Source organism: Mytilus trossulus, unplaced genomic scaffold, assembly GCF_036588685.1.
Source record: "Mytilus trossulus isolate FHL-02 unplaced genomic scaffold, PNRI_Mtr1.1.1.hap1 h1tg000138l__unscaffolded, whole genome shotgun sequence".
Lineage (NCBI taxonomy): Eukaryota > Metazoa > Mollusca > Bivalvia > Mytilida > Mytilidae > Mytilus > Mytilus trossulus.
Genome location: NW_026963302.1, coordinates 4,031,245 through 4,049,158, shown reverse-complemented (window position 1 = coordinate 4,049,158; position 17,914 = coordinate 4,031,245). Strand labels below are relative to the sequence as shown.

Genomic DNA, 17,914 nt, shown 5'->3' with positions numbered 1-17,914 from the left:
TGAACGAAAAATCAACAACATGATTCTTGCCAGGAATTACGAGCAACCTTGATTGAAAAATGGCAAATAATTCATGCTAGAACATTACGACGCTTAGATCAAAGCATGAGACGACGTGTAAATAAACTTTTCCCGTAGCGTAGAGAATACAATCGATAGTGCCCTAAATTGTACCCTAATGTATTCAAAAATTGTCACTCTCGAGTTTAATAAAGAATTTTGTGTTTAGTGAATATATATATCAAATTAAAAAAAAAACGTCAGTATAAGTTGAAACTTTTTCTTCTATTTTACTTTGCCATTTTACAACCATTTGCTCAAACTGAAAAAAGTAAAAATTCAATCATGAAAAAAGTCCAAACTTTCACTTTTCAATTAACATTAAATATGTTTTCTTATAAAAACATAAATTTAGATCATTTCGATTAGTAATGAATTCAATACAAACGAATCTGGAAAATTATCAGGTGTTGCTTAATTTTTGGCGAGGTGTATATATTGTTTTGCTTGATTGATTTGAAGGAAACGAATCGCTTTTGAAACATAACGTCAACAAATACAATGACAAAATACAGAATAGTGTGCTCATTATGCCTCCTTCTTATTGCTTTTACTTTACACAAGATTTGCAAAAGAAACTATGTAAAGGTAATAAGTCTTTAGTCTTTATTCAGTTGTCGCATCCACACAAAACACACATACATTTGTACCTATTTATATTAACGATATTATATATATCTACCGAAGTTCGATAATTTTCTCCAAGTATTCCACCAATAATAGCCGCCATGAAAAAGTCCAAGAAAAAGAAAGTTGTGTTAGAAACTAACAATCTAAAAAAGTAATAATGGACATAACGACTGCTGAACGTGGCATTATAGACGTAAGCGCTATGAATTATTGACAGTCACACAGATTCAGTATCAATAAACGGTAGAAGAAAAACATTTCCCACTGAAGGGAAACATTTTTATAATTAGATAATTGATATATTTGTACAAGAATACCAAAACCGTAAGGTATGCTTAAAGAACCAATGCACATTATTCTCTCTATTTATATTTAATTTCTATTTCTAAATTCCGAAAGTTTCTAGAGTTTTAAATGAAACCGATCCCTCTATGATGCAATGTGAACTCTTTTTAAATTATAAGCAGTGGAAATTGCAAAATGGATAAGTTTGAACATCATTAATATCATAAAGCCTAACACACATTCACCAGAAAAATAAAACAGTTGAAATAGCTACCTTACATGATTTTGTATCATTTCAGAATATCGAATCTTGTTACGGAACTGTACATGTATTCTCTGCAGTAGCAGAAGCAAAGACAGAATGGAGTTTTATAGAGAATATTGTTCTTAATGTCCTGCATGGCTCTAAACAATCTAGCTGCGACTGTTGTATATATGGGTATCAGGGAACACCTATTTATCGTGTAAATGCTGTCGTGAAAGAGACCTATTTTCATAACAGTAAATTTACTGACTTAATAGCAAGACAGTTCCAGTGTTCTGTAAGAAATATTGGTTTTAGGATGGTAAATATACAATTAGTTGGAAAAATGGAATCATGTAGTATTTCTCATAATGTTCATCCTGTGTTATACCCAGAGATAAAAGAAAATGGATTCGGAATATGTGCGAAAATAGCCTACAACTATCTAAATCCATTGCACCTTATTGAGTGGTTCGAATATCAGAAAATGATGGGTGTGGACATGGTTCTTATATCTGTACAATCCTTAAATAAAGATGCGTATAAAGTTTTGAGATATTATGAAAGAGAAGGGATTACAACACTAATTCCCTTTCCAATTGACATGCCCGGGAAATTAGGTAAGTACTTAACAATTATTTAAACAACGACATTTTAAATTCAATAATCACTTTAAAATTTAGTTTCTGTTTCTTCCGAAAATATCATGTCACGTACCTACCAGGAATGACATGACTAATGACAGATAATTAAATGACAAATGATATGGACGCAAATAATATCAACCGAATCATCTGTATATGTATGATATTTTAGATTTTGATGTTTTATACATGGTGTGTACTACACTCGAAAATTTTCTACAAAAGAGGGCAGGAATGTTGAAATTCATTAATCGATGAAAAATTTACAGCAAAATGGAAGGCAGACAACACAATTGAGACAGACAACAACAAAAGAAAAAAAAAACACACAAAAACTAAATACAAGGCAACACGGCCCTAATTAAGGAAAGGAAAATTGCTAGAAAATGTAGCTAAAAATCAATTTATCTGTAAGGTAATTTTAACCACTCCAAAGTATTGTTAGCATTGCATATATGTATATATATATTCACATAAATATAAAAGACAAAAGATCGAGGGTTTATTATGTAAAGGTTAAGCGCAAACCAACAAAAGGGACGTGAAAAATAATAATGAAATTAAATAACTATGATAAGGCCACACCAATTTGATTCCTTGTTCGACAGACCCGCCCGCACCTATTTTTTTCAAAACAGAATTTGTTTATTTTTTTTTAAATTTCCGCTTCCCGCATCCGGAAATGTCATCATGTCAATTTCCCGCACCGTTTTTTTTTGTAAATATTCTAAAAAGCTATCAACATCTGTTTTTAAAATCACAGTCTAACCTGTATATAACGATCTATAACGATTTTAAACATAAAAGCACCCTACCACACTGTGTAAATATCTGTGAGAATATTTGTTTAAGCATGAAACCTATTTATCCATAGCGGGAGGGCTCCGATATAAATTTAGAACAGCGGAAATACCTTTTAAGAACAAAAAAATTGTTTCCTTCTCCCTTACTTATATTCCCTATCAACAAATGTTCGTTGTTAGAATAAAGTACAAAGATCTTCTGAAGGGTTTGCCTTCAACTGCAATTATATTGTATGCTGGGGAAACAAAACTATTCATAGCTGTTGCATGTTTATGCACCTGTCCTGATTGATTCAGGGGCCTGTCGTTCAGCATCGTTTGTTGACGTTGTTCATTGGTATTGTCCCGTTCGGATATATAAATTAGATCGTTGGTTTTCCTGTTCGACTTGTGCACGCTAATAATTTGGGGTCCTTTTTAGCTTGCTGTTTGGTCTGTATCAAAGCCATGTGTAAAAGGCCGTACTTTGACCTGTGTTTGCTATTATCAGGTTGAGAACAACACACCCTCAGACAACTGGACAAGTAGTCCAAATAATTATGACGTCTTGAAAGGCTATTATATTTTTTTTCTTTGACGCCTTAATATACAAAACCTTTGAAAACTTAGAATTTTGTACTCAAAAAGAAGAGAGTTACATCATATTTTAAACAACTTTTTTTCTAAAAGAGGGGTCCACTTATTTTAAATAATTATTAAACTGTTGAAGTAAATGTGTTAACATGGTTAAAGTTCAGGAATATTACAAGAATTCTTGGACATGTTTTGAGCATTTGATACCAGATAGATATATAGTTCTTTGAGAAAATATGAGCCCTTTTGTACAAAAAAATATATAATAACTTACATTTATATTGATCCCTCACAAATTTTAACATGTAAAAGGGATAAATGTATAACATTAAGGGTTGCCCCCAAACTGAATATGACTTGGATTGGACTCGCATTGTCATACATAGACCAGATTTAATTATGTCTTGGTGAATAGCGAAACAATACTTCAGAAATTAAAGAAATGTCAAAGTACAAGTGATAAATCAAGTTTTAATATTGTCAAAACCTACTATTTTATGTTTACCATAAAAAAATTATAATCGCTCGCCTCGGCTTTCCAAGCTTAGCCTAAAAAATTTGCAAATTAAATATTTTTTTATTAAAATTTTCAAATCGCTCGCTCGCCACAAATTCTGGAGTCCAAAAATCCGTAGAAGAAATTAAATTGGTGTGGCCCAAAAGTCAATAGAGGGATGTTCATAATATAAAAAATCGATGAAATTGACGTCTATAATCGCAAGAGCGTTGACAATGTTAGAAAGTAAAGATAAAAATAAAAGTAACACACATAAAATAATTGCACTATAGTGTATCACTATATTTTGCCGGAAAACTTTTTTAAATGCGTTAAATAGCAATACAATAATAATATCGAATGATATGCTATGTTGTAGTTTGAAAAAAAAAAAAAAACGTGACTTACAAGGTATCGAATTAAAAAAAAATTTTGGCAGGTCTTTTAATCCATTATATAAAAACTACTTCAAAGTATGAGATGGCACAAGGTTCTACTTAAAAACGGTACCTGAAACATTGTACTTTGAATTCATTTTAAAGTAAAAAGAAAACACTTAATTTAAATACAATACAAGACCAGAATAGACAAATCTGTGATTTTTTAGTCGATATACAAACAGCGCGAACATGTAGCAATCCAGGAAATTATGATAGGAAATACAAGCGCGAGAAACTCCGTATGCAGGCGCTGCTGGAATGTTGCTACGTAGAAATGGAAAGTTCACAATTGGGATGCTGAAATCATCTGGTTTGTCGTAAAGTTTTGTTTTCAACTGGTCCTCTCTATCAATTTCTAGATGTTAGACAAGATATGTGGCAGACTAGCCAATATCTGTTGTATTCTTTATCTCCAATTTGTTGGGAGAGTTTCGTTCAGCATAGTAACCAAATTTTGAATTATCTAGAGAGAGAACGTCATCTATATAGCGGAAAGTAATACTGACTGTACATAGTTAGATAAATGACGATCAGCCAACTCCCCACTGTATTTGTTAAAAAAAAATGTCAGATATAATGTCGTTTATCTGCAAGCTCTCCCCCCCCCCCCAAAAAAAAGGAAAAAGCAGCATAATACTTAACTGAGTCAATTTTTTTTTTGCTTTGTCCCACATCATGCACATGTTGGTATTTTGGTGTTGTCACTTTAAAATAAAGGTCTTACACTGAAACACTGAATGTATACATTTTACTTTGAGACCAGAATAAAAAATTAACACAAAAGTTTCTGTTTAAATGACATTAGCATGTGATTATCAATAAATCAATTCTGTTCTGATATTTTCTATTTTATCTATATGATCACATTTGTCTTTATCTTTCATATCAGTGTTATTTTATTTTCTCATATCACGTTATATTTTCGTCCTAATGTGCATGTGATATTAACCACTTTATACATTACATAGCCTTTTGAACCGTTTATTTATGTTCTGTAAAAATGGCAAATTAACATTGAAAACATAAGACCGTTGGTTTTTCCGTTTGAATGGTTTTACACTAGTAATTTTGCGGCCCTTTATAGCTTGTTGTTCGGTGTGAGCCAGGGCACCGTGTTGAAGGCCGTACATTGACCTATAATGGTTTACTTATTTTTAAATTGTTATTTGGATGGAGAGTTGTCTCATTGGCACTCACACCACATCTTCCTATATCTATATCTACTGAACATACCTATTGATCGATTGTTTTTTTTTTGTGTTTTAGATAGAGGATTTACATTGCAACACTGGCATTACCACCAAAGTTCCCACGATGAACAGGTGGCTGTTTACTCATGTAAAGAATTTTTTCAGGGATTCGCTTTTGTGGCAATCATGGATTTTGACGAAATCATCGTTAACGATAGATTTTCTAAATACACACAAATACTAATGGTAACTATACGTAGAAAATAGATGGCATATTTTGACAATAAAAACTGTTGATTTAAAAAAGATAAAAATAACGTAACAATCAAAATGAGCTAGGGATATCAAACATCAAAATTTGAAAAAAGGAAAAGAATAGTTTAAATCTTATTTCTTGATATTTTAGATTTTATTCTATATCAGTATTTTTGATATAATAAAATAATGAATTGTTTTAGTGTTCAGTATTCATTATTTACCATCATAAACTTTCCTGCTGACGTGTCCGTACGTTGAGTTCCAAATCCACTGCATAAATAATATACAAGTACAAACACGTTCTTCGCACATAAAATACAGATATAATGAGCACTGGAATGCATCTTTCGGAATCAAAACAAATGCAATGAAAAACTACTTTGGTTATGTAGGTGTCAGACCACCAACTACTCCCTCAAATTTAGAACGTATGTAAAATTAGGCCTACTCGGGACAAAAATTAGTGCATTTGATGTCATTGTTTTCTTAAACTACCCAACAAATTTGCAGAAATACAACTTTTGGTGAAATAGAAATATATTAAGACCATTTTGAGCCCAAATTTACTTGTCTATGAGTTGAAATTAAAAATTGAGGATTAATGCGCTCCATAGTATACTAATTTAAGATTTCATGAAAACCAGGGGTTATTTTTAGTGGTACATCCATTCGGAAGGTCTCTTCTTTCTTATATGGCTTTCAAGGTACGTCGGAAATTGGCATGAAGTAAAGTGATACCTGTACGATTCCGGACATATCTGGTTTGTAAGAGGTAAAACTTAAGATACAAATTTTAGAAAGCTATGAAAATTGCAAAATGTTGGTTGAACAGATAGGGACTTTTAATTGGTGGTCTGACACCTGTAAGCATTCCACATTCCGGTATTAAAATTTACTTTCAGAACGTACACAGATTTCTTAAAGTCGATATTCGATTAGTAAGACCACCATGGAAACATTCTCACATTTCTTTTTTTTTATTATTAAAGGATATATAATTTTGATAAACTATAATTGCATAGCTAGTTACGTGCTAGTATGTGTATATCGAGTACAGGAGGTCAGATCACTCGCCAGATTAAACCAACGACTTGAATATAGGTAGTTGCTTATTTCCGCTAAGTACGGTTCGATGTTCGATTTGTTTGGGCGTCATTTGTGGAACAAAAACCGCTTGATATCCAGTGCATCCATGAATTCATTGTAATTTTTTAGTAGAGTTGTTCTTTTGGATTTTGATTCAGTTTTCAGTGTTATATGATGTGTGTGTGTGTGTGTGTGTGTGTGTGTTTAATGTATATAACCGTCTTGCCTATTCTAAAGCCTTTCAATATTGTGAAACTAAAGAGTAAAATAACTTGCTTTGTCCGATGGTTGATGCATTTGGGTTACACGTGAGACATTAATCAATCTACAATCAAATGATTTGGTTTTCCCCGGTTATCATTCAACAGCGTACAATACGACGAAGGTCACACGTAGAGATTAAACTACTAGTCCTTTCTACTTTTAAAAGATCTGCCCTTAGTTTTCTGTGGAGTGTATTCTGAATTATTGGTAGTTTTTCTTTTTTTTTTTTTTTTTTTATTAACCCCTGGTATAAGTACGAAAAGTTTACAAGTAGGAAAAAGAGCGAAGGAGGGTCGGTTCGATGTCCGATTTGTTTGGGGGTCATTTGTGGAACAAGAACCGCTTGATATCCAGTGCATGCAAGATATCATTTTTATTTTTGAGTAGAGATGTTCTTTTTGTTTTTGATTCAGTTTTTAGTGTTATATGTATTGATGTGTGTGTCGCAATAATAAGAACTCGCATTTTGATATCTGAGTCATGTACATATAGATGCATGCATATTTTCCTGAAATCGCAATATTTTATCTCAAGTTGTTGTCCATTCTTCCATCTTCTCAATAATAAATGCACGCAATAATTTCAGAATTTCAGTAAATAAAATTTCAGTATATATGTTTCTACAATTGAACAACATAAAATTTAAACGGTATGTAAGAAAACTTAACTACCTTAAACGGGTGCATATCGTGTTACCAGAAACAAATCTATTTAAAATAAAAGCGTACATAGTATGCCCGCAATTCTTTTTACATTATTAAAATAATGTAGATTCCTCCTGCTCCTGTTCATGCTCCTCCTCCTCCTTCTCTTCCTTCTCAATAATTTATTTACTATTTAATTTTTAGTCAGAGATCTTACCGTCATATCCAGATGCGTCTGCCTTCACCCTGAATGTGTCGTTCTTTATAACGGATTGGGGAGTATCAGGAGTAGAACCTCTGGTAACCAGTAAATACATAAGAAGAACATATCCTCTTGCATATCGATATAAAAATATTTATCTGCCAAACAGAACAGAAACAGTTGATACACATAGAATATGGCCAAAGAATGGATACATAAGGTATGAAGTCACACGTTCATTATTTAAAAGTTGGAAAACATATACATGTATTTACGTTTATGGTAATATGTAGACGTGCACTGGGCGTGACATATATTCGATTAACATATATCATTTTTGATTATCTAAATCTTTCAAGAACGATACAAAAACAAAAACACCAATGGTTATATTCCTATTCAAAGACCACGAAGCATTCTTCATTTTTATGCCTTATAATACATTCTAATAAAGTATTCAGTCCCATGTAAAGCCCTCTTATCATTGACAACAATGGTGTTACATTGTAGGTCACTTTTGAATGATTTATAATGAATCATTAAGAAATCTATCCCGCTGTTAACGGCACATTGTATATAAAATAGTTTAATTTCGGATATTCGAAGAAACGACATAAGTTATGCAAAAATACACTAGCATGAAGTGTAATGTAAACCAATTAGTGTTTTTTGATAGGCGAATGAAAAGATTCACACTTAAATGTCTCCTGTTGCCGTTAAGTACCAATAAAAAAGTCAACACAAACCTCAAACAGACAAATCAACAAACTTTGTCAACTCTATTTGCATCTCTCATAATGTGTATTTCGAGTCTTCAGGCTCCGCCACAGTACTGTATTAGGTGGATTCTATATTCTACTCTTAAACAAATAGTACTGCATCATTTGTTCTCTGGTGGAGAGTTATCGACTTCTACTTCTACTTCTACTATATAATGACCGTAAGAAGTTTACGTCACTTGTACTGCGCATTGTTTTGTGAAGACATATATACAGTGAAATATAACAAATTTGTGATAATAAACAAAACAAAAAATATTTACATAGTGGTAGTGCATATTTTTAATTTGTTATTTTTAAATATTAAGAGAAAACTATTTGCACATGATGAATTTACTGACTGTAGGTGTAGTTTGAGACGGCTACTTTGAACGACTATATAGAGTCGCTCATCACAATACTCAGGGGAAGGCTGTTCCAGATTTTAATTGTGCGAGGGAAAAATGATTGTTGTCTTATTTGTGTCCTGCAGGATGGAATTTGGTATGATAGTGTGTGCATATTCATGGACTGTCTGATCGTTTAAATAAGTCTGTTTTTGTTATTGCAAGGAGATGATATGTGATTTTATAGAACATGACAAGGCGTCATCTGTTATTTTGTGTGCGAGGCCTCTCCATTTTAAATGATCTATCATGTCACTAACGCTTGAGGTGTTTCTGTGTCGGTTAGTGACATATCTAGCAGCCCTTCTTTGTACTTTTTCTATTTTGTTTATATCCTCAGTAAAGTAAGGGTCCCAAACTGAAAAAGCATATTCTAGTGAAGGTTTGACTGAAGATTTATATGCCTGTTCCTTTACTAAGGTGGCTGATGTTTAGATTCCTTCAAAGAAAACCTAGTGTGATGTTGGCTTTATTGCAGATATTGTTTATGTGACTGTGCCATTTTAAGTCTGATTGAATTGTCACACCTAGGTATTTTGCCTTATCGACATGTTCAAGAATGAGGCCATACAAAGTGTAATAATATACGAACGGATTTTTATTTCGGCTGATGGACATGACAGTTTGTCAGGATGGAAAGCCATTTTCCATGTATTTTTCCAAATGCCCAGTATGTTGAGGTCATTTTGAAGGGTTTTGCAATCACTCTTTGATTTTATTACAAGATATGCAATGGTGTCGTCTGCAAATAGACGTATGGTGGAATTTAGCCAACTGGTATGTCATTAATGTAAAATAAAAACAGACTTGGGTCCAGAACAGATCTTTGAGGCACTCCGGACTTTACAGGGACATAGCCTGAAGTCTCACCCTCTAGAATAACTGCTTGGGAACGACATGATACAAAACCCTGTGTCTATGCATGTGATTCTTCTGTGTCCCATAGTAATTTAATTTGTGTGTTAACAGGTTATGACTGACTTTATCAAAAGCTTTGGAGAAGTCCATTATTAGTACATCTGTTGGTTTTGAGTTTTCCATATTTTTAGTGACATCATCTACAAATTCCGAAAGTTGAGTTTCACAAGATCTGTTTTTTCGAAAGCCGTGTTGTAGTGTATACATGATGTTATGTTTGTCTGCGTGTGTCATGATTGCGCTAACTACAACATGTTCCATAAGTTTACAACATATGCATGTCAGAGAAATAGGTCTATAATTCTCTGGATTATATTTCGAACCTTTCTTGTAGACGGGTGAGACATGTGCAGTACGCCAGTCAGTAGTGACTTCGCCAGTGTCTAATGATTTTTGGTATATAAGGCATAGTATTCGTTCAATTTCATGTGCCAACTCCCTAAGGAGACGTGGCTTCAATTCGTCTGGCCCACTTGCCTTGGATGGATTTAAATTTTAGAAGTAGTTTTTAGATACATTGGATGGTTATACTTATGTCGGGCTGTATAGGGTATATAAGCTGTTTTCTGTTGCATGTATAGATTGTTTTAAAATTCAGTAGCAGTGATTTTGTTTGGTTCTGAATAAAACTGATTTTCTGAGTTGTTTTTGTACCTGATGTTTAATTTGCTTATGTTTGTTTCTCATGTTTTCATTTCCAGACTTTTTCATCTTTTTATAGAGTCTGTCTCTCTTTTTCCTTAACTTTCTTGTTTCAAATATAACCCATGGGGTTTTATTTTTTGTAGTTAACTTTTTGTTTGGAATATGCTTACTGACTAGTTCATAAAGTTTTGTTTTGAATTCTTGCCACAGTTCATCAACAGTATGTGTATCAACCTTTTCCTGTATAGTATGTTGTAGGTTAATCACTTCTTTTTTCATTGTTTCTCAGTTTCCTTTGTTGTAAATAGGAACATTTCTTGGTGTTTATTTTAGATAAGATGGTGTTAATTTAAATTCCACAAAGACAATGTCATGATCTGAGATTCCCGGCATGATTTCAATTCTTGGGACCTGGTTTGGTAAATTTGTGATCATAAGATTTAATATATTGTCCTTTCTTGTTGGAAATTCATTAATTATACCAAGCATGTGTCATCCAAAGTATTTCCAAAATCATAATGTATATTTTGGTGGGTTGATTTTGGTTTAAGTATTTTGTTTATCCAATCTCACCCTGGGAGATAAAAATCTCCTCCAATTAATAAAGCTGCATTTTTTTATTTGAGTAGCTCTCCTAACTGATTTGTCAAGCCACTTCATGCTTTGATCATCAGATGTTTTTTGGGTTGTAAAAGGATGATTTATATATAGTGATCTGCTACCCTTAATTTCAATTTTTGTCCATACCATTTCACTTTTATCATCAGGTGTAAGGTTCTCAACTTCATCATTTATAAATACTGATTTCATTGCAATGAGTACACCGCCACCCTGTTTGTTTTTTCTGTCTTTAATGTATAGTGTGTACTCTTCAGGAAAGATTTCAATGTCTTTTATTGTAGAGTCTAGCCAATATCTGTTCCGATTACAATATCTGGTTTAGTGCTATCAATTATATTTTGAATAAGGTGATGTTTACGTTTGATAAACTGAAAATTGATGTTAAGTATTCGCAAAGGTTTTTACATTTTTTTTTTTTTTTATTTGTACGTATAGGAGTAGACTGGTGAGATGGTTTAAATGAGTTTGTTGGTGTTTTCATGCAACAGTCATCATTTGAATAATGATATAGACTTTAAATGGATTTGATGAACTTGCACCATGTAAGACAAAAGGACATGTGTTATAGTTTGGATTTTTCGCAAATTAAACAATTCCAACTTATCATGTTATCATTTAGTAGATCATATGTTTTACTGTGTATGTGTAACAAATTATTTGTTCCGGCGTGACATTTGTTCCACTGGAACAACTTTCATATGAAAAATGTTCCACTGTATTTTTATCACAGAAAATATGTTCCAGCACTGTAAATTTGTTCCGGCACTGATTTGTTTGATCAAATGTGATATAAGTTCCGGAACAAAAATCACAGCTCTATGAACTTTGTTCCATATTAAAAGTAAGAAAAAAGAGGGAAATAATTTCCTGTGATCACTAGTGATATTAGTTTTGAATGAAGATATTTCATAGAAATAATAATAAGTCCTGCTCAAAACCTATTTCACAGAAAATAAGTGCCTTTGCAACATATTGCACGGCCAAATATTTTCTTGTTACACTTAAAACATTATAGTGCAAGCTGGATAATGTACTGTGCTTACATGGGGTACATTTTCAATTGAAGGCATGACTGTGACTGTAGAAAGAGAAATAAAAGCGATGGCAGTGTATCATAATTTGTATTTATGTTTTATGTTGCATTCACCCTCCTTGTTTCCTGCTGTTAATATGTGCTGGGTGTTCTAGTCATACATGTACTTAGCTACGGTCATGACACAGTTTCAAAAGAGTTTGTCCTTTTTTTCTTTATATCTTTTGATATAATTGATCAGCCACTTTGTCCTTTTCAAATTAGTACAATTTAACAATACTTTTTATTCAGAATGATTTTTCTCATTCTACTTTTTTCTGGCTCATTGGTGATATTTTGGTATTTTTTATTTTAAAAATATTTGCTTCACTTTACAGGATTAAAATTGGATGTTTACACTTTTTATTTATTACTTCATCAAATTGACAATATAAAACATGTTTTTATAATGCACTTGAATGATAACTATAAACCACTGATGACAAGTGTAGAAGATAACTTGTTTAACTATTGGAACATATTTCACAGATAAGGAACTTATACCACCAGGTGAGGAACAATTCTCACAAACCCAGAACTTATTTCTCTAGATAAGGAACAAAGTTCATCGATCCAGAACTTATTTCACCAAGTAAAGTGTGAAACTTATTTCATAGGGATGGAACAAATTATATGGAAATTGTCTGTGAAAAAAGTTCACATATGTTCTGACAATCAATATGATACCATTGATCACAAGTTTCACAAAGATACATCTGTGTTCCCAAGTCACAACATCATCACACGTGCCACACATGTATCTTGTGCTGTCATTGCTTGGGCCAGGGTTGCTTTCAATGTCATTTGATTGTGTTATAATGAATAGTATAAAAACACAACAGTAATTTGCTAGGTTTTAATTGGTCACTGGGGTGTTTCTTTGACAATAATTTTTGTATGACATATAGGGGTATACATTTGGTGGTATAATACTCATGGTATTGCCATGTTACCCTTTCAGTAAATTCTGATGAAAAAGGGTATGATTTAAGGCTAACCCTAGATCCAAACCCGGCTTCATGATTTAGGAGTTCACTTCTATCTAAATGTTAAATGAATGATGACAATGCGAATGGTTGACATGTACTACGAGTGATATCTGAGCTTGCCACATGTTCATCATACTCAATTTAAGAATAAATTTCGTGATATGTGATCTGGAACAGTAAAACAAATATGAACAGAGAGAGCGAGTGAGAGTGAAAACTACACTGCTGATGAAAGATGTTGAAAAGTGACTTATTGGCGTAGTGGTTGGAAAAGACATGTGATGACAAACAAAATAATACAAGTATTAGCTATAGATGAGGTTTTCTTCGTACCCAGTTGCTTCCCTGGGTCACAATATGTACAAAAATGAGCAATGTTAGTAATGATGAAGCATATATGGCCTTTTACTGAGAGTACTTTGTTTACACCGGACGTCACCTTTCAGCTAATTGAATCTTGTGATCTAACTGGCGGGATATTTGTTGATCAGATTGCCTGATTTCAAAAATATAATCTGTAAGTACTGTGGTCTCTTTATGAGTTGCAATGTGTAGTGTAACTCTAAAAAATATGTTGTGTGCCAAAAAAAAAACACGAATTTGGTCTGTGTTAAACTTGTTTCCAAGAAAAAAAATTGGAGAGCCAAAGTCAACGACGTCTTAATATTTTAATTTTAGTTTCTTGTGTACAATTTGGAAATTAGTATGGCGTTCATTATCACTGAACTAGTATATATTTGTTTAGGGGCCAGCTGAAGGACGCCTCCGGGTGCGAGAATTTCTCGCTACATTGAAGACCTGTTGGACATCTTCTGCTGTTGTTTTTTTATTTAGTCGGGTTGTTGTCTCTTTGACACATTCCCCATTTCCATTCTCCATTTTTATCACATAGAACGATTTTATATTTTCATTCTTTCTTGTAAATTTATGTTAAATTCTAACTGATTGAAACTATAATGTATTGTTTGGTTTCTAATGAACGAGATGTGTCAACGTATTTTCGTTCTCGTTACAGGTTCTCACTACAATCTCACAATGTAATCCTTCATCACTACAGAAATTGCAATAAACTAGATATGTTTCCAGGTGACTGCATGTCATATAAAAAATATACAGATAATAAAATGATTAAAATAATGCCAAAATTATATGACCGAGTGGTCGCAACTAAAAAGAGATGTAAACTATAAAATTCCTTATTGGTTCAAGTTTGCATCTATAAATATTGAGTACACCCGAATCGATGATTTTATTTATGCCTAAGTATTTCACTTAGCTACGTTAGTCTATACACCATTAGTCTATACAACTAAAAGAGAACAATTGAAGGTCTTTCAACCCAAAAAGTCATATCAAAATAGAAAAATATTATGCTTCAGTTTAAATTGTCAATTGCGGTGTCAGATTATAGCTCAATTAATGATGATTTTGAAATATGTGGTTTTTATTTACTTTTCCGAAAAATGAGGAAGATAAGTAGGTACTTTCAGTTTACATACATAGAAACTGACTACTTATATTTGATGATATAATAACTGTCATATTCCGGATTTGGTATAGGACATTTAAAAAAAATACGGTGGGTTGAATCTGGTTTTATGGCTTACTAGAACTCTTGCTTATATGGCAACCTAGTTATACAATTTTAAATTTTGTATTCAAAAATAAAATCCTATTAGCGCGCTGTAAACGTGAATTTGTAGGATATTTCTAGCTCCTATTCATTCTAGTGCAGAAGACCCTATATTAAATCTGTCTCAGATGAAAAAAGAAACAAGTTATCAAAAAGATATGCACAGTTGGCTCCAAATGGAATACCAATTTTCAGTTGAGAAAAACCCCAACGTTTTGCAAACGTAACAAACAAAATATTACTTAAAAAATCACGCATCTTAATAATGTCAGTTTCAGAAAACGTTTTGTCTAGACCATAAACTTGTTTTTGCTGTAAAACTTTAAGTCTTATTTATTTGTAATGCCATTGCTTTTGCTTATCATTTAGTTGAACATGATATCTGTATCTACGTTGGCCATTTTTTATGAATCATTTTATTTTCTTTTTCTGTCAAAAAGTTTTTTTAAATGAGGAATACAATTGTCAAGTGTTGATATATCTAACTTAAATGTTGCCAAAGAAAAGAGACTTAAATTGCAGGTTTTGTCAAAGGATGTTGGGATTATGTACTATCCATACCGGCCTATAACATCCATTAGTAGATTTTTTCACGACATCACTGAACCCAGAATGTGACTACTTTGGAAATACCTGTTAATCATCTAAAAATATTTTTGGAAAGCATTTGGAATAATTAACGTTCTACCCAATGACATTTATTTGTTTTTGTATCCAATAGATTGAAGAAAGATCCAGTGATTGAGTTTTTGCTGCTATTCCGAAAGAAACATAAGATGGTTAGGCTTCTCTCTCTAACATGTGTCCTAGAAGTATGCGTTGAGTATCATTTTTTTTTTATTCCTATGAAGCAGAATTTATTCAAGGGCTTGTACAGAAAGGAGAAAAGAAATTAGCTCAGTCTTTTAATTTCACCTTTCGGTATATTGATGATGAACTGTCTGTTAATAATAATAGATTCAGTGATCACTTACAATTAATATATCCAAGTGAACTTGAAATTAAAGACACTACCGACACAGATAGATCTGCTTCATATTTAACCTTTTTCTCGAAATGACTATTGATGGTAGGTTAAATACCAAAATTTACGACAAACGCGATGATTTTAATTTTACTATAGTCAACTTTCCATTTCTGTGTAGCAACATTCCAGCGGCACCATCATATAGAGTATATGTTTCTCAATTGATACGTTACTCTAGAGCTACCTCAAATTACGCTGATTTTGTTGAACGAGGAATACTGCTTTCTCAGAAGTTGTATAGACAGGGCTATGAAATAATCAAATTAAGGTCATCACTCAAGAAATGTTACGGTCGCCATCATGAGCTGACTGGCCATTATGACAAAAGTGTGTCAGAAATCATATCTGATGTTCTTCCTCAGTCATAATAACCTTCCATCATTACCAAATGAATAAAGAAATTACCCTTCCGGAGCACCTGATTTCACTCTCGGTTTTTAATGGAGTTCGTGTTGTTTCTAATTTATTATTTATAAGTGTTGATGTAAATGTCCTTTGGTTTTATGAGTCTTTGTTTACTCCTTGGTTAGATTGTTATTGTCTTTTTTAAATGTGAACGACTATGACGAAGTCCTGAATTGGCTGCAGAACTTCGAAGGTCATTTTGTAGAATATAAAAAAATAAGGATAAAGGTAACAGTAGTATGCCACTGTTCAAAAGTCATAATTCGAATGAGAAAAACAATTTAAAGTTACAAACTAAAACCAAGCGAAGCACGTCAACTATAAGCGATTAACAACGGAACATCAGAAACACAGAAGTGCGACAAAACAAACGCAAACAAACACAGAAACTGTTTTTTGTATAACAACTGTCTTAACTACGACTTGGAACAGGACATTTTATGAAAAATGTTATGTTTTTAAATGGTTGTTTGATTGGTCTCTTTTAAATCGATGACGATATTTGAAAATTGGTTACCTGTTGCGGGCAGAACTTAAGCATGCACACAAATTAAGTAAAACAGTATAACCTTCACCTTTTCTTAAAGACATAATGGTGTTTTGGTGATGGTGATGGGTTTGTAGATCTTACTTTACTGAAATGTTTGCTACTTACCATTAACCCTACCTATAATGAACTTGGCCAAGTGGCTATATTGGCTATTTTGGAAAAATATTTTGTAAAAAATGTACAAAAATTTACATTTATGAAAATTGTTAAAAATTGACTAAAAAGGACAAGGGGTAAATTGACCATTGTGATCATGTTGACTCATGTGTAGGTCTTACTTTGCTGTACATTATTGCTCTTTACAGTTTATCTCTATCTATGATAATATTCAAGATAATAACCAAAAGCTTCAAAACTTTCTTAAAATAATCAATTTAGGAAGCAACCCAACAACGGGTTGCCTGATTGGTCTGAAAATTTAAGGGCAGATACATCTTGACCTATTAAACATTTTTTTTACCAGCAGATTTGCTCGTTATGCTTTGGTTTCAGAGATATGATCTAAAAATTGCATTTTACCCAAAGTACTATGTTTAGCCATGTCGGCCATCTTGGTTCGTGGGCGAGGTCATCGGACACATTTATAAAACTAGAGACCCGAATAATGATTGTGGACAATTTTTATTAAGTTTGTCGTAGTAGTTTGAGAGGAAAAGATTTTTGTGAAAGATTACAAAAAATTACGAAAATTGTTATAAATTTACTCTTAAGGGTAATTACTCGTTAAGAGGTAAACTGACCATTTTGGTCATGTTAACTTATTTGTAGATCTTACTTTGCTGAATGTTATTGTTGTGTACAGTCTATCTATACCTTAAATAATAAACAAGATCATAACCAAAAAAATGGCAAAATTACCTATCAATTATCAATTCAGGGAACAACAACAGGTTGTCAGATTCATTTCAAAATTTCAGGGCAGATAGATCTTGACCCGATAAACAATTTTACCCGGTCAGAGTTGCTCTAAATGCTTTGATTTTAGAGATATAATTTAAAATCTAAATTTTACCCCTAGGTAATATTTTTAGCCATGGCGGCCATCTTGGTTGGTAAACTAGATCTCCGGA

General features: G+C 32.6%; 1 protein-coding gene across 1 annotated transcript; it reads left to right on the top strand.

The window, feature by feature from the left end:
* The first annotated feature begins 542 nt into the window (after nt 1–542).
* Nucleotides 543–15,105, top strand: LOC134700368 (uncharacterized). The gene is made up of 5 exons (XM_063561722.1): nt 543–648; nt 1,275–1,839; nt 5,442–5,611; nt 7,822–8,039; nt 14,245–15,105. The coding sequence occupies exons 1-5, from the start codon at nt 562–564 to the stop codon at nt 14,417–14,419; spliced, it is 1,215 nt and encodes a 404-aa protein (XP_063417792.1). The 5' UTR covers nt 543–561; the 3' UTR covers nt 14,420–15,105.
* Nucleotides 15,106–17,914: the final 2,809 nt, after the last annotated feature.